The sequence below is a fragment of the Natrix helvetica genome (genome assembly GCF_964273705.1).
Source record: "Natrix helvetica genome assembly, chromosome: 1".
In the NCBI taxonomy this organism is placed as follows: Eukaryota; Metazoa; Chordata; class Lepidosauria; order Squamata; family Natricidae; genus Natrix; species Natrix helvetica.
The window spans coordinates 15464969-15489271 of NC_138548.1; the positions used below are offsets into that span (position 1 = coordinate 15464969).

Here is a 24303-nt window from a genome sequence, read left to right on the forward strand (position 1 = left end):
AAACCCTCTCCTTCTTTCTTTCTCTCTCTCTCTCTCCTTTTCTTTTTCTTCCCCACCTCCTCCAGCTGTGGCTTAGGAAAAAGCCTTGCTCTCAAGTCTGGAGCACTTTCTTGACAAGAGGAGGAAAAAAAACAAAACACGAATTTGGGGGCAGCCAAGAGAGAAAATAAAACACAACCCACTTTCACAAAAAGGGTAAGCAAAATTACTTCTTTCTCTCTGCTCCAAACTCCCCCCCCCACCTCTCACCCCCTTTCTCCAGCCCTGGCTGGCCCCTTGAATTTTGCCATCCCAGCAAAGGCTCAAAACCCCGCGCCAGGACTGGGGACTGCCATGCTACCGAGCCGGTGGGGCTGAGCGCGGCTTGCCAAGGGGTTTGCTCCAGCTGAGAGCGGTAAGGTCCTGAAATCGGGCAGGATTCCTCTCACCTTCTGGGCGGGAAGGGGGGGGAAGCATGAGGAGCGGGGTGAGGGGGGGGAGGCAATGCTTGCCAGATGTTCCCAAAGCTTCACACGTATGCAGAAAACGGCCTGTCATTGTTTCTCGTGATTGGGCTGCTGCTGCTTTCGCCATAGTCCTCGACCATCTGGTTGCAAAGTTGCAGTTTCCATCTCCCTCGAGACATTTGATTTTTTCTTCTTCTTCTTTTGGGTCTGCTTTTAATTACCTGTCTTGTGTGGCAGCCTGTCAGCCGGTGTGGAATTATATGTCTGCCTTTCCTTGCCCTGCCCTGCCCTCCCGACTAGACAGACCGCTTCTCTGTCTGTCTCTATCTCTTATCTCTCTCCGCTTTTTTTTATTTTTCGGTTTGTATGGCAATCTCTCTCTCTTTTTCTTTTTCTTTTCCTGGATGGTTTTGCAAAAGACCCCTCCTGGAACAACCCATTAACGGTGGTGCTAATTTTGCAAGAGCCGCTGGAGAGCTGGCACCGCATCTGCAAATCATATCTTCTTCAGATTTAGATCCTGGAAAACATCTGAACCACCCCCCCTCCCGCACCCCTCCCCAATCTAAAATAAAAAAAATTTAAAACCCCAAAGCACCACCCATTTAATTAATCCCTTGGAACATATTCTTTTAATATATTCAAGTAAACATTTGTCAAGATGGAAAGCCCAGAGTTTACATCTCATGGATTAGAAGTGCAAATAACAAGAGCTTAATAAAAGAGGTTTTAGCCTTCAAAACAAGTTGGAATTGGATCAAGATTAGAATCCAGATGTTTGGGAGCTCATGCTCTGGGGGAATTTGCATACCTTCTGCTCCTTTAATAGATGTGCAAAAGCAGAAGTGAAACAGAATGACAAAGTTGAAAGATAACATTATGGGTTCACAACCCACCCACCCCTCATGCCGCCAGAGAGGACATGCTATGGACCCTGTCTGGCAAGAAATTTGGGTGGGCGAGGTCCAGGAGAAGAACCTTCTCTGCTTTGGCTCCTGACCTTCTGTAAGGGCCTGAAGACCTGTGTCTGTGTGTTTGTCTGTGTTTGTGTATTGAAATTGCTCTGGAGGTATGAAGGAAATTCCACCTCTTGCGGTTTCCGTTCTTTTCTCCCCCCCCCCCATCCCCATCTTCTTTTAATCTTTTAATGTTATATTTTTAGTATAACTATGATTGTTGCTGTTACTGTTTTAGCTTTTAGTGTTTATAAGATGCCCAGAGTCGCCTCAGGACAAAATGAGCAGCACATAAATCAGATAGACAGACAGACAGACAGACTACAGTACAGTACAGAATGGATAGATAGATAGATATCCTGCAAGATGACTTCTTTCTACTTAAAACTTTGTATAAAAGCAGGTCCATCACTTTTTAAAGCAGGTTGTGTTTTTTTTTTTAACCAGTGAACTCCTTCTTAAAATATAACTAGAATCCCTTTGCACTGGACATAAATAAATCAAATAAATAAGTAAGTAAGTAAGTAAGTAATAAAAACCTGTTAGATTACCTCTGTCTGCCTTTAAATGAAAGCAAGTCCACTACTTGGACTTTCTTGTATCATCAACAAATCCTTAAAATGTAACTAAAAGCCCTTTGTTTTAATTAATTGAATCCATCAATTTGGGTCCTACTTATCCAAGGAGAGAGAAGAATTCACTTCCTCTGGGTGATATCTAATCTGCAAATCCAAGATAAATACTTCAACCGAGATGGACTTACAATTTCTGCCTTTAAATTTTGCCATGAAGTTCTTGGATTAAAAACAAGAAGTGTAAAAAGAGACTGGTATGAGATGAGAGTGTGCACAGAAAAGCATGGAACTGAAAAAATATGTTCAAAGCTTCTATATCTCAGATATATCATGCTAGAAAATGTGCTGTCAATGTATGTATGTGTATGTGCATGGATATATTTGTACATGTGAAAAATGTACACAGAAAGATATATCATTGTTATGCAGAATATTAAAATGTGGACTAATACAGTTAGTTTAGGAAAGGAAAACAATACACTGGTAGAAAATTTGGGAAGGGCACACTTCTTCCTTCCTTATCTTGTCCTCTGAAATGATAGACAGTAAATTTGATTTATTTATTATTTTATTACCGTAATTAGATTTATATCCTACCCTTTCTTTTTTCTTCTTCCACTGTATTCCATCAGTTCAAATCTACTTTCTTTCTATTCATTCTTTCCTTTGGTTCAAATATATTTCCTTCCTTCCTTCCTTCCTTCCTTCCTTCCTTCCTTCCTTCCTTCCTTCCTTCCTTCCTTCCTTCCTTATGCCATATGCAGATGGAGAGGCTGAGATTGTGAGAAATACATCTTTGAGTTATACAGGTTGTTTTGTTATGACTAACTCCAAAAAAAGCATCACAACCTGGATCTAAAATTCCAACAGTGCCCCCTCCCCCTACCTTACAGACACATGACTGGACCCTGGGTTCTTGGCAACATGGCTGCATTTATTGTGGTTGTGCAGTGTCTTGCAATTACATGTCCACGTTTTACAACAATTTTGCCAGAAAGCAGCACTAACTTCCAGTTTTCAACAAAACTGCGCCTATGGGTTGGCTTTAACAACCATGGCATTTGCTTAACAACTGTTGTGTCCATTTTATGATTGCCATGTTTGCTTAATGACTGTCGCACAATAAAAGTTGTAAAAATCAAGTTGTGCGACTGTCCTGTTACAACCATTATGATTATAATGGGCAGGCTCCATTACAATCATTACTCCAGAACTACCTGTAGGTGCTCCTTAAAGTGAATTCATAGCAGATGACTGAATTATTTTGTTCCTGTGCTGTGCAGTATCTTAATTCACAGTTGTTGGAGAACTAGCAGAATAGAACTGGAATGATTCTAGTTTTGTTTGTAGGCTTCCCAGTTGGGTCTGTCTGGACGCAGTGCCTTCCAAATACGTAGCAGATGGAATTCTGGGAAATGTAGCCCCAACATTTATTGAAAGTACAGTAGCAGGGTGAGATAAACTGAGATGATCTTGGTTTAATCCAAGAAAGTTCTTCCCTTGTGCATCTGGCCTGGAGATTCTGTGGTGATGGTGCCAAAAGGGTGGGTGGATTTCCCTTAACCCACTCTCTGACTACCATAAGGGAGAAGGTTATGGGGAAAACTCGGAGAAAAGGAGCAATTGAGAGGAGGCTTTCCTCAGAATTCTCTTCATTCTGCTTGAGATCTCCAACATGTAACATAAATCACAGGTTCCAACCTACAAACATGAACTACAGGATGGAAAGCCCTGCAGAAAATGTCCTGATTTGCTTCGTAGCACAAAAAAGAGGCACCCCTTGGAGCAAAAATCAATCCTCATCTGCTTTCCATTAAGATCTTCTCAAACCAGAGACCGAGCCAAGTGGCTAAATTCTCTCCAGCTCTGGTGGTGAAAGGAAGAATAGCTGCCCTCCCTCCCTTCCTCTCCTCCACAACAATATGTTTGGAGGAAGAGGAGGAGGAGGAAGGGGGAGGTGGGGGAGAAAAAGTCTACAACAGAGTAACTGTATCTGAGTTGCCAAACTTCAGACATGCACTAGAGGGCAGCAAAGAGAGCTTTACTCTATCTCTTTGCTGTCCTCTAATGCTGTGATGGCCAACCTGTGGCACGCCTGCCAGAGGTGGCACACAGAGCCCTATCTGCACTTGCGCACAGGCTTCCCACCGGCCAGCTGACCGGCCAGGTGTTGATCACCATCTTCAAAGCGCTCCATGGCACAGGACCTAGCTATCTGCGGGATCGCATCCTGCCCCATACATCCCTACGACCAATTCGCTCTCACAGAGAGGGACTTCTCCGGGTGCCGTCCACTAAGCAGTGCCAAAGGGCGGCGCCCAGGAGTAGGGCCTTCTCTGTGATGGGCCCAGCCCTCTGGAAGGACCTCCCCCCCGACATTAGGATTACTACCGACCTCCGCTCCTTCCGTTCAAAACTCAAGACCCACCTTTTTCAACTAGCCGGCCTGGCTCAACCATAGTTCCATTTTATTCCTCCTGGCAATCTTTTAAACTTAAATTTTATATTGGGATATTTTAATTTTTAATTTTATTATTACTATTTTATGTACTGTAATGATTGTTGTGTGATTTTTTACCTCCTCCGTGGAATGTTTAACTGTATAATATGTGCTTTTGTATTTAAATAAGGCACGGAGGTCGGGAGTTGCGCGCATGCAATACAATACAATACAATAGCAGAGTTGGAAGGGACCTTGGAGGCCTTCTAGTCCAACCCCCTGCCTAGGCAGGAAACCCTATACCGTTTCAGACAAATGGCTATCCAACATCTTCTTAAAGACTTCCAGTGTTGGGGCATTCACAACTTCTGGAGGCAACTTCTGTTCCACTGATTAATTGTTCTAACTGTCAGGAAATTTCTCCTCAGTTCTAAGTTGCTTCTCTCCTTGATTAGTTTCCACCCATTGCTTCTTGTTCTACCCTCAGGTGCCTTGGAGAGTCGCTTGACTCCCTCTTCTTTGTGGCCACCCCTGAGATATTGGAACACTGCTATCCTGTCTCCCCTAGTCCTTCTTTCTGCATGCGCAGGAGCTCATTGCATTATGGGTGTGGCACGCGCACACGGACAATTTCAGCACGCGAGGACAAAAAGATTAGCCATCAGTGCTCGAACGATTACGATTTTGCAGCTCTGATGTGACAGTCCCTGTCTAAGGCAACCTTCCGGTGCTCCCCAGATGCCACCAGACAAATCTAAATAGGCCGGGTGGAAATGCGGCTACATGTTCCAACACATCTGGAGGACTCCAAGTAGGAAGGCTGAGCCAGCTATTTCCTGAATCTGCAGAAATTTAAAGCACGAGTCGAAAAATACAACAGGACCAGAGGCTTGAGGGGGGGGGGATGCAGATGCAAGACAGACTGGTGGGGGGAAAGCATTGGGTTGGGTGTCCATCAGCTGGGACTGGGAGTTGCTGAAGGGTAATGAGAAGTAATTATTCATAAGAGCCCAAGGGAAGCTGCTTCACACACTGAAATGCAAGGCAATTAATGAAGCTGAGGTAAACCAGGCCTCAGCCTGGAAGGCTGACAGAGGAAAAATGCTGACTTCAGACAAGCATGCTCTGAGCTGAATTCCTTTCTTGCTATTCCTTTTTCTTTTCTTTTCTTCTCTACCACCAGCCGCACTATCGGCTGAATGAGTGTCTCTTTCTCTCTCTCTCTCTCTCTCTCTCTCTCTCTCATTGCCTTTTTCTTCCCGTGATCCATTAACCGCTTCTGCTTCGCTCTTCCATCCATTACTTTGCCAGTCTCGGGTTTCCCTCCAGTCTGCTGTCAAATCTCTTCTCGTTCCTTCTTCCCTTCTCTTTCTTTTTCTCCTCTGCCGTCCACTTGATATTTCTGAATCGCTTTTTTGCTTTTTGGTCTCCACGCTCTTTTCTCCGTCTTTCCTCCATTGGTTTCAAGAGGGGAAAAAAAGGCCAGAAATTTGAACAGCTTTCTTGTCATCCGTCTGAAAAATGTTTTCCCATTAAAGCATTGGCCCATTTGTTGCTTTTGTAACCAGTTTTGTTCCAGAACTTTAAAAAAAAAAAGTTTGAAGCACCATGCTTCATTTTATGCTCTGCACACATGCCTTTTCCCCCCACTTGTGTTCAGTCATGTCCAATTCACAGAGTCTGCCTGGACACGTCCCTGCAGTTTTCTTGGCAGATTTTCCAGAAGTGGTTTGTTACTGCCTCCTTCTTAGGGCTTAAAGAAAATGTCTGGCCCAAGGTCACCCAGTTGCTTTTATGCCCAAGACAGGGATAGAACTCACAGCCTCCCAGTTTCTAGCCTAGTGTCTTAACATGGTAAACCTCAGTTAATCACATATGAAAGAGAGATAAACTTTGGCTCTTTTTTCTGTCACTCAGTGGCGAAAACGTTGCAGGTAATTCTCGACAGTTAATTCAATAGAATAGATGGGGGCGGGGCCAGTCAGTGGTGGTATTTACCGGTTCTCCGAACTACTCAAAATTTCCGCTATTGGTTCTCCAGAACTGGTCAGAACCTGCTGATTACCAAACTCTGCATTGCAGCAGGGGTAGGTTCCAGCAATCACTAATGCCAATTCACTTGTGGCCGGGACACGCATGCGCACATGCTCAATGCAATATAAATTGTGCTGTGCATGTGCAGAAGCAAAAAACAAGCGAACCAGCTTTAGTGAATGCCGGAGCCAACCCCTGCTGCAATGCAGAGGTGGTATTTAGCAGGTTCTGATCAGTTCTGGAGAACCGGTAGCGTAAATTTTGAGTAGCGTAAATTTTGGGGGCGTGGCAGGCCTGTGTCATTGCCGGTTCCAGCGACCCAGGCCGCCAAACCAATACTGGTTTGGCTGAAACGGTAGGGACCCACCACTGCATTGCAGTGTCCTGGGATCATGTGATCACTCTTTATGACCTTCTGACAAGCAAAGTCAATGGGGAAGCTGGATTCTCTTAACAACCGTATTACTAATTTAACAACTGCAGTGATTCACTTAACAACTGTGGCAAGGAAGGTGGTAAAATGGGGCAAAACTCAAGTGTCTCACTTAATAGAAATTTTGGGCTTAATTTGGATTGTACGTTGAGGACTACCTTGTATTTTAATATTTCCTGTTGTTGTTCCCCCCCCCCCCACTTAAACTCTGCTTCCTCCTCCTCTGCCTCCTGCTACTGTCGTCTCCGCTCACTATCCAACCTCCTCCAGTGCAATGCGACAGAGAACTGGCACACGCTGAAGGACGAGATCCTGTTTCAACCCGCCTTAAACGTCCCCCATCCTCACTGCCTTCCAGAGAGCGGCTGAGGATGACCACGAAGGACCCTGGAACCTCTCTTGCAGTGGCATAAGTGGTGGCTCAAAGAAAGAAATGTTGGGGCAGAGTCGGTCAACTTGGTCCAACCTAGCTGATACTGTAAAGAGCACTGCCGCCCAAGATGGCAACGGTCTGGAGATTTCTCACATGGACACTTGTCTCTACCATGTCTGCAGGCAACCTTCCTGGCTATACCTTTCAGTCACAAGGTACAGTGCAGTGGTGGGTTTCAAATTTTTTTAGAACCTCTTCTGTAGGTGTGGCCTGCTTTGTGGGAGTGGCTTGCTGGCCATGTGGCCGGGCGGGAGTGGCTTGCAAGCCATGTGACTGGGTGGGCATGGCCAACTTGTAAAATGTGGTGAAACTCACTTAACAACGCTCTTGCTTAGCAACCAAAATGTTGGCTCACAAACTCTGGCATTTGAAGCACGCAAGTCTTAAAGCTGTCGTTACAAGACCCTTGGACCCCTAACCCTTTAGAAAAAAAAACTCCAGGGGTATTCAAAGTTGACAGCTTTAAGACTTGTGGACTTCAACTCCCAGAATTCCTCCTCTCGCTCTTCATCTTGATGATGTGCGGACGGGCGGTGGGAGGGAGCTGGAACCGGTTCTAAACGGCAATGTAGATTTGTGGAGCCTCTTCTTTAGAAGAGGTTAGAACTGGCAGGAATCCATCCCTGGTACAGTGTTACTGGCCCAAAGCACAGAGTTCCACCGTGGTTAATGATATTTAAAATCTTGTGTTTCTAGTCCTAAAGCCAAAGGTAGACAATATATAGCTTACCACCTCATAGGACCTTCAGTCTTGTTTCTGCAAAGGTCACATTGTTAACATTCAGCTGCATGAGCCAAGGTGGTACAGTGGTTAGAGTGTAGGACTGAAGACTACTTCTGATTGCTGACTGACGGCTGACGGCTGCCTGCAATTTGGCAGATCGAATCTCACTAGGGTGAAGGTTGACTCCGCCTTCCATCCCTCCGAAGCGGGTAAAATGAGAACCCAGATTGTTGGGGGCAATATGCTGACTCCGTAAACTGCTTAGAGAGAGCTGTAAAGCACTGGGAAGTGGTATATAAATGCTACTGTTTTTTGCTAGCCGTTAACCTTGCATTGGTAGTGCAATGTTTCACCATTATTCTGCGAAAACCCTAAAATAGAACAGGTAGGTGAACGTTCCAAAGGAATTATCCAGAGCGATAGGGCCCAAAAGGAGAAACACTGCACAACCTACCAGGTCATTTTAATCTTTCCCTTAATCAGGGTGTTCATCTTTATTTATTTTTTAAAAAAACCACTATCACCAAACCAAATAAAATAGTGTTATGCTTCTATGCACATACAGTCCAAAAACCTGGATGGGGGAAAAAAATACAACTTATTTTCCCTAACTAGTCCATCATTTAAATTTATTTATTGCTTTGCTATTGTGTTAACGGATTAATAAAGAAGCACATATATTCCTATATGATTATATTTGTTCTTTTTCAATATTTTTGAAAAATAAAGTCGAGTTGTTGTTTAAACTGTTCGGTCGTGTCGGACTCTTGGCGACTTTATAGGCAAGTGCTCTCTATGATACCTAGCACAGCTTCTTTCAGTTGCTGGATATTCATCTTTGTATCAGTTTTGATGTTATCAAGCCAATGAGTTCTTTGCTTGTCCCCTCTTGTTCCGTTAACCATTCCTAGCGCCATTGACTTCTCCATTCTCCAATGAATTTGTACGCATAACATAACCAAAGTAAGTCAGATGTCAGAGTTGAACAGAGGGGAGGTTGGGGAGGAACATGGGCCAGTCCTGAGGGCTGAGGAAAGCTCAGACGAGGGCTTTGCGTCGGAGGCAGAGAGGGAGCTAGACAGCCGTGAGGCAGAGGAGCAACTGGAGCCTGTTCCCAATGTGTGAATGTGCAGAGCTACCAGAAGACAAGAACAACTAAGAAAGCAGGGTCAACTTAGGAGTAAAGCCACATCTTGGAGGTGATTGGCCTCCCCCACAGGAAACCATTCATTCGGTCATTTCAAGAGTGGAAAGTTCTTTTTTTTTTTCAAACAAAAGTTTTATTGGTTTTTTTTCAAGTATTTTGGGGAAAAGGGTACATAAATGTGGGAGAAAATTTTTTGACAGCTACATCATACGGAAGGTGGTACTTCCCCGGAATCTTACATCTCTTTCATGTTTTATATATATATATATCATAATATCATTGTTACATTTATATTAGCAGTTATTTTATTCAATTATTTAACATCTTCAACCATATTTTATATCACTTCTACATTTCATTATATTAGCAATTGCAATATGGCTTGTTGATCTTTTGGGAGGGGGCCAGAGTGAGAATTAATACAGTGGTGGAGGCAGAAGCCTTCATGGAAAAACACAAAGACCTCCTAGGTGAAACAAGAGACGGCCAACAGACAGGGGAGAGGAGACAGTAATGAAACTTAGGTCACAGAAATGAATTAAGAGTGGAAAGTTCTGTTTGTGACTATGTGCCAAGTTTTGCCTACGATTGGAAACTAGTTATTTGGCAGCTCTCCAAATGAGATAAGGTTCGTGTTGATAAACATTCCTCTGAAAGACTGTTTATTAAGCCTTGCTGACTGTGAATGAAAGGAATTCACAGTCGTGTAAATAAAAGGAATTTTGCCGGGACCACGACTCTCCTTCTTGCTTTTTAAGGAAGCCTGGGTCAGAACAGTAATCTTGTGATTTGGGCTTCTATGGTTTTTATACAATTCAGCACCTCTCTGTTACTTGCTCTGGCTGGCTGTGGTATGCACAATAATTTATGCCAGCACCATAGTTCAAATTTGAGCACAGGTAGTCCTTGACTTACAACAATTCATTTAGCGACTGTTCAAAGTTACCACAGTACTTTTAAAAAGTGACTCTTTTCACAGTCATGTGATCAAAACTCAAAACACTTGGCAACTGACTCATATTTATGACGGCGGTAATGTCCCAAGGTCCTGGGATCACCTTTTGCGACCTTCTGACAAGCAAAGCCAATGGGGAAGCCAGGTTCACTTAAGAGCGACGTTGCTAACTTAACAACTGCAGTGATTCACTTATCCACTGTTGGATGAAAAGTTGTAAAATGGGGCAAAATTCACTTATCAACTGTCCGGCCTAGCAACAGAAATGTGGTCTCAATTGTCATAAGTCGAGGACTACCTGCATAACTAGTTTTATCTGAGATCCAATGTATGACTACTGTATGTATTTTATTTTACACATCTAGGCACATTTTTTTCCCCTGAGATCAGACACAAAGATCTTACCAAACTCAAAAGGGTTCAAGGAACTAAAAGGTTAAGAACCCTGATTTAAAGACCTTTTCAGGGCAGATCCCCCTCCTCAATTACTCTTTTCCTGTTCTCTTCTGCCTTCACAGAAGAATTTCTCTCCAACCTCAGCCACTACGAGATTGCCTTCCCCATCCAGGTGGATCAGAATGGTGATTTCCTCAGTTTTGACATAAAAGGCCATCAGAAATGGAGGTCCCGCCGGAGTGCAGGCCACCCCTCCTACGACACGCCTGAACAGCACGTATTCTACAAGGTCTCTGCCCACCGGACCCAGTTCCTTCTCAACTTGACGTTGCACACCAACTTGCTGGCGAGGCGCTTCCGCGTGGAGTATTGGAAAAGAGGCGGAGTAGACTACCAACATGAATTCCATGAAGATTGCCACTATGCTGGTCATTTGCAAGATGAGTACCTGAACTCAAAAGTTGCTATCAGTAATTGTAACGGTCTGGTAAGCGTCTTGTTTTCTTCCGAACTCTGGTGGGATTCACAAAACAACCATTTGCTGGTCATTTTGAGCAACATTTTTGCTCCAAAAGGCATGCTGAATGAATTCAAAGAGACTGAATGAAAGAAATTGTAGTTCATTACAATCATAACCTTACAGATAGTCCTTGACTTACAACCACTTAACAACCAGTTGTGAATGTTCCAACATTGGAAATTTTAAAGAAGAGACTGGATAACCATTTGTCTGAAATGGTATAGGGCTGTGATGGCAAACCTGCGGCATGCGGAGCCATTTGTCATGGCATGCGAGGCATTGCCCTGTCAGCTGGCCAGCACGCATGCGTGCGCTGGCCAGGTGACTTCGGCCTTCTTTTAAGGATGTTTTTCGCACTCCGGAGGCTTCCCTGAAGCCTCCAAAACGCAAAAAAACGGCCCTACAGGCAAACCAGAAGTCACCATTCCTGAACTTCTGGGTTTCCGGTAGATCTGTTTTTTGCCCTTCAGAGGCTTCAGAGAAGCTTCTGAGGCCTCCGGAGGGTGTCTGGGGCGGGGGGGAAGGCTGTTTTCGCCCTTCCCAGGCTCCTAGAAAGCCTCTGGAGCCTGGGGAAGGCAAATAAAATTGCGCCAAAAGTGGGGGGGTGTTGCTGATCGCACACATGTGCGTGCACTTGGGGGGGTTCACACGCATAGCATTATGGGTGTGGCACGCCAGTGCACGCCCCCCCTGTGCTCCCCCCGCTTTTGGCACATCAGCCAAAAAAGGTTTGCCATCACTTGTATAGGGTTTCCTGCCTAAGCAGGGGGTTGGACTAGAAGATCTCCAAGGTACCTTCCAACTCTGTTATTCTATTCTATTCCATTCCATTCTTTCTCTATTCTATTCTTTATTCTATGCTATTCCATTCCATTGCATTCCATTCATTCGTTAAGCAACTGCTCAAAGTTGCTGTTCAAACTGTTACACCAGTCCTCACACTTACAACTGTCACCACATCCCCATGGTCACATGATCAAAATTTGGGCACTCGGTAACTAGAATGTATGCGCTTAACAACTGTGGCCCAAAAGGTCGTAAAATGGGGCCAAACTCACTTCACTGCCTTGCTTTGGGGCCGTAAGTCAAGGACGACCTGTAAAAAAAACTTGACAGGCTGGTGGTTTGCCTGGTGGAAGGGGAGAGTGTGGTTAAATTCTTTCTTCTTCCCAAAAAATGTCTACAAGCAACTTGCAACTGTGATGGCTATTTGCAAACCACACCAGTAGGGCATGAAATAGCAGCTGGGAAAGCAAAGCATTTGCCAGGGGGAAAAAAAGGGTCGAAGGGTAAAGCTGTCCGATTCCTTCTGCAAAAATCCAGCGGCTAAGCAGATGACAGCAAAGAGTTAGTTTTCTGCATCTCTTTGCCGCCCCCTGGCTGCGATCCATATTTTTGCCACCCCAGATCCGGTAACGAAAATTGATCTCTCCTTCCTCCTAGACTTCAGGCTGCTCCGTTGCTCCACCGTCAAAGCAAATGCCTGCCGAGTCTTCATTTTTAACATTGCTCAAACAGCTTCGTTGCCAAACCGCTCCTACCATTAGGAAGTTTCTTCTCATGTTTAGCTAAAGTGCGCTTGATTGCCAAATCCCACCCATTTGTTTAAATTCCTAATGCAGCAGCGGGTTCCATTTCGGAAATGAGGCCAGGTAATTTGAAGAGAATTTTATAAGCGTCCCTCGGAGCCTCTCTTCTTTACATCTCCCACCCGCCCCCCCCTGCCCCGCCGTACCACAAACACACATGCCCCCAACTGCTGTGCTCCTTGCCAAGAGTTTTCTTCTCCCTTCCCAGCTGCCTCCATCGACTGATCCTTGAGTTTCTGGCAACTTCCCGCCAAACTATCCTCACACTACCTCGCTTGTGTTTGGAATGATGGCCTCTGGCCAAGAGCTACAAAGCTTTCATAGGAAGCGAGAAACCACTTCTGGCCCATCACACCCCCTCGCAGGGCGGCTGAAGTTGAACGCTTAGCTGCAGGCACACAAGAGCGGTTCAGGGCTTGTTGTGGTGAGGTTGGCAGAAGCTGCGGGGTTTCAAAAGATTAACCGCTCTTTAAATTTGCTAAATTTCCTAAGAACTGCTTCTATTATTTTTGCTTTTTTTTATGAAGTTTTTTTTTGTTCTCTATATACAATTATAGGTCTACATTCACATAGTTATTATTCTTTTTTACATTCGTTGTTCTTATACATTTGTCGTTCCATTTACAGGGTTATAACATACCTTTTGGGTAGCTTTGTTTACCATCCCTCGTCTGTTTTGACACCTCACCTTGTTTTCCCTTTCTTTTCTCCCTCCCTCCCTTCTCTACTTCCTTCCTTCCTCCTCTCCTTTCCCTTCCTTCTTCCCTTACCTCTCCCCTACTCCTCTCTTCCTCTTCCCCTTCCTACCCTCTCTCCTTCTCCCTTCCATCTTCCTCTCCTTACCTCTATCTTCCTCCCCTCTTCTTCCTCTCGTCTCCTCTCTTCCTTTTTCTTTTTTGGTTGTTGTAGGTGTCTCTTTCAAATCTCAGTTTATATTTTCTTGGGATGGTATTTCCGCAAACCCAAATATAATTTGGTATCATTTCTTATTCCCTTACCTTCGCTAATCTATCCTAATTATATTTCCCCTTCCCCTTAAGAACTGCTTCTAGAAGGAAAATAACACCTCTGCTATTCTCTTACACTTCTTTTTTTATTTAAAAAGTTTTTTTTTATTAAATAAACATTAAAAAACATTGGACATAGTGCGACATTTCTGGCATAAACGTTTCCATACAGTGATTAGATCTTACCACAATTACATTTTATATCCATTACATAGATGCACGTAGTCAGTCAGATTACCTGTCCGTTGATCCTTTCTTTTATATAATTACTAATCATATAAATACATATTCAATTCCTACCTACCACACATTCTTAATACCATATTTTCCAATTTTTAACTTGTCTGTGTTTTTCTGTCCTGGCCTTTTCCCCTCATTTCTAACTATCAGTATCATTTCTCCCAAATTTCGTGATATTCCGTCCTACCCTTGTCTTTGAGCTCTAGAGTCAGTCTGTCCATCTCTGCGCACGTCAGTATCTTATTTATCATTTCTTGTTCCGAGGGAGTCTCCTTATTATTCTTCTATACTTCTTCTTGTTGTTCTGCAATTATCTCAAATTAAACCAGAGCTACAGATATTCGTTAAGGAATGTACAATACAATACAATAGCAGAGTTGGAAGGGACCTTGGAGGTCTTCTAGTCCAACCCCCTGCCTAGGCAGGAAACCCTATACCGTTTCAGACAAATGGCTATCCAGCATCTTCTTAAAGACTTTCAGTGTTGGGGCATTCACAACTTCTGGAGGCAATTTCTGTTCCACTGGTTAATTGTTCAAACTGTCAGGAAATTTCTCCTCAGTTCTAAGTTGCTTCTCTCCTTGATTAGTTTCCACCCATTGCTTCTTGTTCTACTCTCAGGTGCTTTGGAGAATAGTTTGACTCCCTCTTCTTTGTGGCAACCCCTGAGATATTGGAAGACTGCTATCATGTCTCCCCTAGTCCTTCTTTTCATTAAACATACCCAGTTCCTGCAACCATTCTTCATATGTTTTAGCATCCAGTCCCTAATCATCTTTGTTGCTCTTCTCTGCACTCTTTCTAGAGTCTCCACATCTTTTCTACATTGTGGCGACCAAAACTGAATGCAGTATTCCAAGTGTGGCCTTACCAAGGCATTTTATAAAGCGGTATTAACACTTCATTAAGTGTATAATGTGTATAAGAGCCTTTGATATATAAGAGCTCTTGACAGTACAGTCCGTCCTTGACTTATATCCATTTGTTTAGTGACTCAAAGTTAACAGTAGCACTTAAAAAGTGACTGTTATGACCAATCCGCACACCTAATATAATTACAGCACCTCCATTATCACATGATCAAACTTACTCACTCTGAACTCACTCTGTTAGGTTGCACTAGGGATTCGAATTGCCGACCTTTCTGATCGACAAGCTCAGCATTTTAGCCACTGAGCCACCACATCCCTGAAGGGAGTGTTACATAGATTCATATCCTGCCCTGAGCAGGCAAGACATTGATCTAAAAAATAACCAAGTCTGGAAATCACCCCACTTAAAGAAAGTGGCAGAACAGACACATCAGACTGAACCTATTAATTGTTTTGTCCCAAAGGTGTTTTTTTTTTTAAAAGAGGCAACTACACTTTCTTTGTTTTTTCCTTGAAGAGGTTTCACTTCTCATTCAAGAAGCTTCTTCAGTTCTAAGAGCCAGTTCTTCACTCAGAACTGAAGAAGCTTCTTGGATGAGAAGCGAAACCCCTTCAAGGAAAAAAGCAAAACAAAGGAAGTCCAGTTGCCTCTTGAAAAAGCACCTTTGGGACAGCCATGAATTGGATGACTGAGAATCTCCATAGATATTAATTGTGTTCTTTTTATCGAATGCAAACATGCAGTTTCCTCCCTCTCTTTCTTCCAGCATGGTGTGATAATAGCAGAGGATGATGAGTATTTTATTGAACCCCTGGCGCTTGGGGTCAATATCAGTGAGGAACAAGGAAGAGAAGGAAGCCCTCATGTGATTTACAAACGATCGTCTCTCCAGCACCCACATATGGACACAGCTTGTGGCGTGTTAGGTAGGAGCTCTGTTTAACTGCATTTGATGAAGAAATGTCTTATTGGGATTTCTATTATATTTTTATATTTAGAATAAATGCGTTTCTAGCCCTCATTCTTTTTTTTAAAAAAGTGCTTTAAAGGATACTTGGATCAGTGGTGGGATTCAATTTTTTTTTACTACTGGTTCTATGGGCGTGGCTTTGTGGGTGTGGCATAGCTTGGTGAGCGTGGCAATGGAAGGATACTGCAAAATCTCCATTCCCTCCCCACCCCACTAACCTGCTTTCCAGCTCCGTTCTCCTGTTCAGGGGAACAAAAGAAGATCAGCTGGGAGGCAGCAGGGGCGCGGCCAGCCTATTTGCCGGTTCTCCGAACTACTCAAAATTTCTGCTACCTGTTCTCCAGAACCTGTCAGAACTGGCTGAATACCATCTCTGATTTGGATGCTTATTATCTGAAATTATGTAGAGAGAGAACTAAGACTTAAGGGCGGGTGGGGTGGGGGCAGTTCTTGGAACATTCTTATATTTTCTACCCTTCCTATGATTAGCAAAGCACACAAAAATTATGCAAAGTGAGGAAGGCTGGGAGCAACAGAAGGTTATTATCAACATGTAAGAGTTTTATTCAAGTTCCTATTGGCAACCACAAAGCCACACTCATTTTTTTCCCCTTTGCATTAAATTCAGGGTAGTTAATAGGCTGGATTAGATTAAATGTAGGAGACACCACAAATGTCAATAACATTAAGGCAGAAACTTTAAAAGCCATCCAGCTAGTTTAAAAATGTTTTACTCCAGCAGACATTTGGTTTGAGGATGTAGTTGTGGATTTGACATGCGGCCAGGGAGACGGGAAAGAGACACATACCACCTCTCTAAATTGTGATGCTGGAATTCATGGGATTAGATTCCCAGTTTCCGGAAGGAGGAGAGGAGAGCGAGCCAGCTGACCTTGGGTGTCTGATGTTTTTTTTTTACATTAAAGCTGCCAAGCTTACCCTTTGTGTATTGATACTGCGTTATATTCCCCGGCTGAAAAAGAGGGAAAATCTGTTTCCAATTTGTTTCTTGGAAAACAAGAACTACTGGACAAATGTAATCTTGGAACAAGAAATGGGCGCTTTGCATTCAGGTCCTTACCATCAAACACCGCCTCGCCTCCTTCCATTCCAGATTTGGTTTTACTGTTGATGTTTCATGCAAAATCCAACATGCGTGCCTCTTTCTGAAAAACAATGGCTAATCCAGATCGGCCAGAGGAAGTCCGTGTCAGGGTTCCAAGTAACACCCACAACTGAATAAGACTCCGAGGCAGGCATTCCCTCAAAGTTCCATTTTATTAAAGATGTCATATTGGCACATCTGGAAAACCCAAATCTGAAAGTCTCCCAGGTTTTCCCCATCCACAGGAAAGTCAAAGTCCCTTCCCCTGCACCCACATGTCCATCACATGGTCCAATCAATCCAACATCCCAACTGGAGATGTTTCCCAGTCACGCCTTTCCAGGGGCAGGCTGAACATCCTTGATTCCCAGAGGAAAGAGTATTGTTGTCGCCAGGAGTGGGATTCAGCTGGTTCGGACTGGTTTGGGTGAACCAGATGCTAATTTTACATCTGGTTTGCTGAACCGGTAGTTGCAAGGACTGGCTGGCCCCGCCCACCCCATACCGCCCCTCCCAGGAATCTCCACGTGGCCCGTTTTGGATGCTAGGTAAGCGTAGGATCCGTGCAGAGGCTCTGGGAGGGCAAAAAACAGGCCTCCTAGAAGCTCCGGAAGTCTGGAAATTGACCCGTTCCCAGCCTGCAGAGCCCAGGGGTGGCCATTTCCGCCCTCCCAGAGGCTCGAGAAAACCCTCCAGAGCCTGGGGAGGGTGAAAACTCCCCCCCTCCATGATACAGGAGGCGGAGTAAGCCACGCCCACCCAGCAACTGGGCAGAGAATCGGTTGCTCAAATTTTTGAATCCCACCCTTAGTTGTGGCTATATATCTCTGTCTACTCCATGCAACCCCCCCTCCCATTTTTCCACAGCACGCCTGTGCACTAAATGTGACAGCCCTGAAGATCCGAAGAGAAACCCAAACATTTTAAAAAACCTTTGAAATCCATTTGATCCAACTGTTTTCATTTCCTTTGTCGAATGATATCAACCCGTCCAATAATTTGAACCATACTGTAATGCAGGGGTGTCCAAACTTGGCAACTTTAAGACTTGTGGACTTCAACTCCCAGAATTCCCCAGCCAGCTCTAAAAGAGGAGCGAAAGGGGGTAGGCTTTTGCAGGAAACAATTCGTTCGTATTCATTCGTTCGTTCCAGGAGTGTGAAGATCTGTCTGTGAATCTCAGAGACTCTGTGCCAAGTCCTTCCTTGCACAGCACCTCATTTGGAAAATATTTACATGGCAGCTTTCCAAGCTAGATAAGGTCTGTGGTCATAACTTCACCTTTGAAAGACTGTTTGCCAGGCCTTTGCTGAATGTGAACGAGAGGAATTCACATTCGTTTAATAAAAGGGGTTTTGTCGGGACCAGGAATCTGCTTCGTGCTTTTTGGGGAAGCCTAGGTCAGAACATACGTGACCGCAGGCATGCTGTGACAATTGTAAGCATGAGGACTGGTTGTAAATCACTTTTTTCAGTGCTGTTATGACTTTGAAAAGTCGCTAAATGAATGCTGCCAAATCAAGGACTCCATGTGCTTTGCTAAACTGCTTGTTAGAGGCACAGGATTGAAAATGGGGTCTTGGAGAGTTATATGTTGCCTGGGAATTTGATAAAACTTGAACTTAAGGCTTCCCTCTCTGCTCAGTTAAGAATCTCCACCCCTCTAAACATCAGCAAAAAAAAAAGTCCTTTCTTTTAGGTCAGGGGTGTCCAAACTTGGCAACTTTAAGAATTGTGGACTTCAACTCCCAGAAACTTCAATTCTGGGAGTTGAAGTCCACAAGTCTTAAAGTTGCCAAGTTTGGACACCCCTGCTGTAATGGGTGCCCGTAGTTATACTGAGTGGAAAGAGGAAGTTCCTTTTGTAGGATTCCTCTGGGCATTAATCTAAAACCAAGCCACCATGATGGTTTATCGTTGAATTTGTTGAATGTGTTCCTTTGGAAGAACACATTCTAGGCATAAGAAGTCCATTGGTTTTTGCTTTGCGAAGTATTGGGGTGGTCCAATTGGGGAGGAAGAAGAGGATATCTAAAACTTCATTGCTGTTTCCCTGCAGATGAGAAGCCCTGGAAAGGTAGACCCTGGTGGTCACGGACACTGAAACCCTCCCCTTTGAAGAGCCTGGCCAACTTTTCTCAAAGGGGACAACTGCCTCTGAAGAGGTCAGTCAGCACTGAGCGTTACGTGGAGACTCTTGTGGTGGCTGATAAGATGATGGTGGGCTACCATGGCCGGCGAGACATAGAAGAATACATCCTGGCGATCATGAATATTGTAAGTATTATAACCAAGACCTTTTATTCCACCATCTGATGCTACGTGGGAAGGTCCTTGGGAGACAGGAGAAGGACCCACTCCAAAAAAAGATGGTGGTGGCGATGACCGGTAGTGGTATGCCAGAATGGGTTGCAGAACTGGCAGCAACTCAGGCTGGCCACGCGTGGCCAGCCTGAGTTGCTGCCAGTTCTGCAACCCATTCTGGCATACCACTACCGTTCAGCTGAAGCGGTCCAAACCGGTAGGAACCCACCTCTGGTTCAGTTCCAAAGGGGGAGAAAGGCACCGGAACTTAGGTGTAGGTTTGTCTCCCAAGGTCACTCGCTCATCCCTTACCATCACATACAATGGGTAGTCCTTGAATTATGACCACAATTGAGCCCAGCATTTCTGTTGCAAAGCAAGACACTTGTTAAGTGAATTCATAAGTCACTTTTTTAAAATGCTGTTGCAACTTTGAACAGTCACTGAACGAAAGACTGTAAGTAGAGCAGTGGTGGGTTCCGGATCCCGTCGCAACCAGTACGCTGTGTTGGGGCCGGACATCCACCATGTGCATGTGCGCTGCATGCGCATGCGTACCTACCGCCTGCGATGCTCCATCTGCTCGGCGGAGCATTGTGCAGGTGCCGTAAACACCTTGCACATGCGCAAATGGCCTGGTTGGGTCAAATACAGGTAAGGACGGTGGGCGGGCGGGTGGTGCCTCAGGAGCACCGTACCGGAACGGTGGTGCTGGTAGTCCCAGCAGGCACCAGTACGCCTGTACCAGGGCATACCGGCCATAATCCACCACTGAAGTAGAGGACTACTTGTATTACCATAATTTTCTGCTCCCGTAGCTGACTAATCCCTGGCTGCTTCATTGGTGGATGTTTATTTCCACATTTTCTTTTTACCAGGCTTCCCAACTTAGTATTGTTTGGGTATGTTTGGACTACAGCTTCCCAAATTCCCCACCTAGGTTGGAATTTTGGTAGTTAGATGCCAGGGGTGGGTTGCTACTGGTTTGCTGCATACATGTGCACAGTTGACTGTGAATTGTTCTGCCCATGCACAGAACATGAAAAAATGACTAAAAAACAAGCCGGCAATAGCAGTGGGGACCGGAGAACCAGTTTGGGGGCATGGCCAGCTTGCCACCCCTACCAATTTGGCACCCCTGTTCCAATTTCCACTACTGTTTCACCTGAACCGGTGCGAACCGGTAGCAAGTCACCTCTGTTACATGCCAAAGATCTTCAAAAGGCAAAACAATGACAAAAATGCTCATTATGAAGGCTTCTCACATTCATTCTGTATGCAGCTGAAGGTTTTCAAGTCTCCAGTACTGTCTCAGATCTTCTTAGCAATAACAATAGCATTTAGACTTACTGTATATACCGCTTCACGATGCTTTACAACCCTCTCTAAGTGGTTTAGAGAGCCAGAATATTGCCCCCAATAATCTGGGTCCTCATTTCACTGACTTTGGAAGGTTGGAAGATTGAGTCAACCTTGAGTCAGTCAGACTCGAACTCCTGGCATTGGGCAGAGTTAGCTTGCAATGCTGCATTCTAACCAATGCTCCACCATGGCTTTCATAGCCAAGTTCAGAAGAAAGAGGATAATGTCCAGGACAGTGAAATCTATTGGTGGTGCTTGATGATAGAGACAGAAGACTGACTTTTATGAAGAGTCTTCTGAGTAGGAGAGCAGATAGGCGGAAGTGAAATATGGTGAACCACAGAATCTCCTTTGAATATGCCTTATTCTTCTACCCCTGTGATGGCAAACAGGTGGCACACAGAGCCCTCTCTGCAGGCACGCAAACTCTCACCCAGCTCCACTGCGAATGTGCATGGGCCTCCCGCCGGCCAACTGATTTTCGGGCTCTGCCGTACATACGCGGGGGATGGGGCACATGCGGGAGACACACACGCGAACACAGGGGGCAGGGGGGAGCACAGGGGCGCGCGCACCCATTGCATTATGGGTGCGGGCGGGCACTTTCGGCACGCGATGACAAAAAGGTTAGCCATCGTTGATCTACCCTCTCATTTTAGCTTGAAAAGTTCTTCCGTATTCTGCCACTCCTGCAAAGGATGCCATTTCTGATCAGTCATGATGTTGAATCCATCTTCTTTTTAACACTGGTGTTTCCTTGTTTCCTGGAGGTCAGGTTGCTAAACTTTTCCAGGACTCAAGTTTGGGCAATATCGTGAACATTCTGGTAACCCGCCTTATCCTGCTGACAGAGGACCAGGTAAGGAGGGAATTTCCCAAAGGAAGGAAGGGGAATAGATTATTTTAAAAATATATCTATACAGTGTTTTCATAAAGACTAGGCATACTACAAAGTAACATTCAGTCACTGTACTACAGGCAGAGCATCCATTCAGCATTAGGAATGAAAGACTATTTTGTAGTTGTTCAGTTGTGTCTGACCCCATGGGCCATAGCATGCCAGGCCCCATTGTCCTCCACGGTCTCCTGGAGTTGCCCAAATTCATGTCCATTGCATCAATGACACTGTCTAACCATCTCCTTCTCTTCTGTCCCCTGCTCCTTTTGCCTTCCATCTTTCCCAACATCAGAGTCGTTTCCAATGAATCCTCTCTTCCCATCTGGTGGCCAAAGTATCTGAGCTTCACCTTCAGTATCTGTCCTTCCAAAGGACGGTCACGGTTGGTTTCCTTTGGGATTGATTGATTTGATCTCCTTGCAATACAAGGGACTCTCAAGAGTTTTCTCCAACACCAAGCTTGGAATATTTGGGAAGATCATAATCAGTGGTGGGATGTTACCATTGGTTCTGTGGGTGTGGCTTGGTGGGTGTGGCTTGGTGGGTGTGGCTTGGGCGTGACAGGGGAAGAATACTGCAAAATTCCCATTCCCTCCCCACTCCAGGGGAAGAATACTGCAAAATCCCCATTCCCATTCTCTCCCCATCCCACCAACCTGCTTTCCAGCTCCGTTCTCCTGTGCAGGGCAACAAAAGAAGACCCAGCTGATTAGCTGGGTCTCCGAAGGCAGCGAATAGATGGGGGCGGGCCAGCCAGAGGTGGTATTTGCCAGTTCTCCAATCTACTCAAAATTTCTGCTACCAGTTCCCCGGAACTGGCCAGAACCGGCTGAATATCACATCTGATCATAATAGACTGTGAAGAATCATCACCCATCCCAAAGCTAATTCTTGGAGAGATGGACCAGAGGCACAAAGCAATCTAATGATATATGAAAAATGTTTTCACCGCCCATTGTCTATAGAGAGTCTCATTCATCCAGGTGATGGTTGTTCCAAAGGTGCTTTTTCAGGAGTCAACTGGACTGCTTTGTTTTTTTCTTTTGAAGACGCTTCGCTTATCCAAGAAGCTTCTTCAGCTCTGATAGGATGGTGGGGAATGGAAAGATTTATATTCCTTGCAGACAGCTGGTCATTTGCATCCTTTTAGAAGAAGCCTTCGGAGGTTTATCTGTGGTGCTCTTAGTTCCTATAGTCTGCAGTTTTTCCTCTGGAAATCCATTCCTACTCTCCCCCCCCCCCCACCCCAATTTCAAAGGTGTTCATCCCAAATAGTATAACTAAAAGTTTGTAGAGATTCTCAGTCATCCGAGTCATGGTTGCCCCAAAGGTGCTTTTTCAGGACACTTATAAAACTTGAGATCCTAATAGAAAAGGAGGAGTGTCAGCGTTCCAAGTGTCATGCAGAATTAAATCAGAGTCCAAAGCAAAACTTTCCTTAAAGTTCCAATTTAATAAGTCAGACATGTTGGTACATCTGTGGAATCCCTATTCTGGAAGTTACTTAGGATTCCCACCCAGTTGAAAGTTCATGATCTTGTCCCCACACCCACTAATCCAGGGGTGTCCAAACTTGGGAACTTTAAGACTTGTGGACTTCAACTCCCAGAATTCCCCAGCCAGCCATGCTGGCTGGGGAATTCTGGGAGTTGAAGTCCACAAGTCTTAAAGTTCCCAAGTTTGGACACCCCTGCACTAATCCATCACATGCTCCAATCTTCTTCTTCCACGCTGTCATCTCCACCCCGCTTGTTCCGGTCGGGTGCCAAGGTGCGGAGACAAAGAATAACCTTGAGCTTCTAGAAAGGAATTTTTTATTTTGAAAACAACACATTCTACCCATTGGTATCCCCCCCCCCCCTTTAATGAATATGCATACTAAAGATGAAGCTAGAAGAGAGAGTGTGGCAGGCCAAAGATTCTTAAAGGAACAAGGAGGTTCCTAATTTCCTCTCCAATGCAGGAAATTATTCTCCAGAAAAACCTTTCTGTAAAATTGGAAATTACTCCAAATAATGTGGGAAAGGATGAGGAGGGAATATAGGCATATGGGAGGGGGAGGAGATTGTCAACATGAAGGGAGTTCCAAGAACAAAAGCTAGTTGCAAAGGGGGCCCTGTCTTATGTTCCAAAACAGACAAAGATGCCAAGGAAAGTCCTCCAAAAATTGAATTGGGTCCTTGGTTGGTACTCTTAGCTTGGTGGTTTTCTTGCAGACATTTCATTATCCAGTTAGGAAATAGCATGTTTCCCCCCAAAATAAGACAGGGCCTTATTTTCTTTTGACCCCCCCCCCCAAAAAAAATAAGTGCTTGGCCTTATTTTCAGGGAGGTCTTATTATTTTTGAGGTGCAGGAGGCAGAGAGCGTGGTCACTTCATGGCTGCCTCTGTGTTGCAATATTTTCAGGGAGGGCTTATTTTCAGGGGAGAGCTTATTTTAGCGCATGCGCTCAAAAGCCCGATTGGGCTTATTATCCTGGGAGGTCTTATTTTTGGGGGACCAGGGTATCATCAGAGCTATCATCACTAGCACTGATGATGTTACTTAGTTTGGGTAATGAAACGTCTGGAAGAAGACAACCAGGCTCAGAGAGCATCAAGGACCAGTGGTGAAATTCTAATTTCTTTTACTACCGGTTCTGTGGGCGTGGCTTTGTGGCAGTGATGTGCAGTCAGGGGAGGCAAGGGAGGCAGAGCCTCACCGCTCTCATCTTGAAAAGAAAAAAAATGTAAAAGGGAAAAGGTGAGTGCTGAGGTGAGGCTTAAAAAAGCCTCTAAAAAGGGAGGACTGTGACAACTTTGATCTTTGCAAGCATGCAAGCAAAATACCCCAGGATCACGGTGGCGGGGACAGCAACTCCTTCCGCTGCGCTGCGGAGAAGAGCCACGCTGTGC

The 24303-nt window shown here is 44.8% G+C and overlaps 1 protein-coding gene across 2 annotated transcripts in view; it reads left to right on the top strand.

Annotated features, from left to right (window-relative positions):
• The first annotated feature begins 314 nt into the window (after positions 1 to 314).
• Positions 315 to 24303, top strand: part of ADAMTS10 (ADAM metallopeptidase with thrombospondin type 1 motif 10) — a 78879-nt gene continuing 54890 nt past the window's right edge. The window contains exons 1-6 of one of the 2 annotated variants that reach the window (XM_081958314.1): positions 315 to 394; positions 7155 to 7472; positions 10662 to 11026; positions 15535 to 15694; positions 18903 to 19120; positions 21285 to 21368. In XM_081958314.1, the coding sequence (XP_081814440.1) occupies positions 7385 to 7472; positions 10662 to 11026; positions 15535 to 15694; positions 18903 to 19120; positions 21285 to 21368 (915 nt within the window). In that variant the 5' untranslated portion in view covers positions 315 to 394; positions 7155 to 7384. Of the gene's footprint in view, positions 395 to 6222; positions 6352 to 7154; positions 7473 to 10661; positions 11027 to 15534; positions 15695 to 18902; positions 19121 to 21284; positions 21369 to 24303 lie in introns of those variants that run through there. The other variant, XM_081958315.1, reaches the window with a different exon arrangement.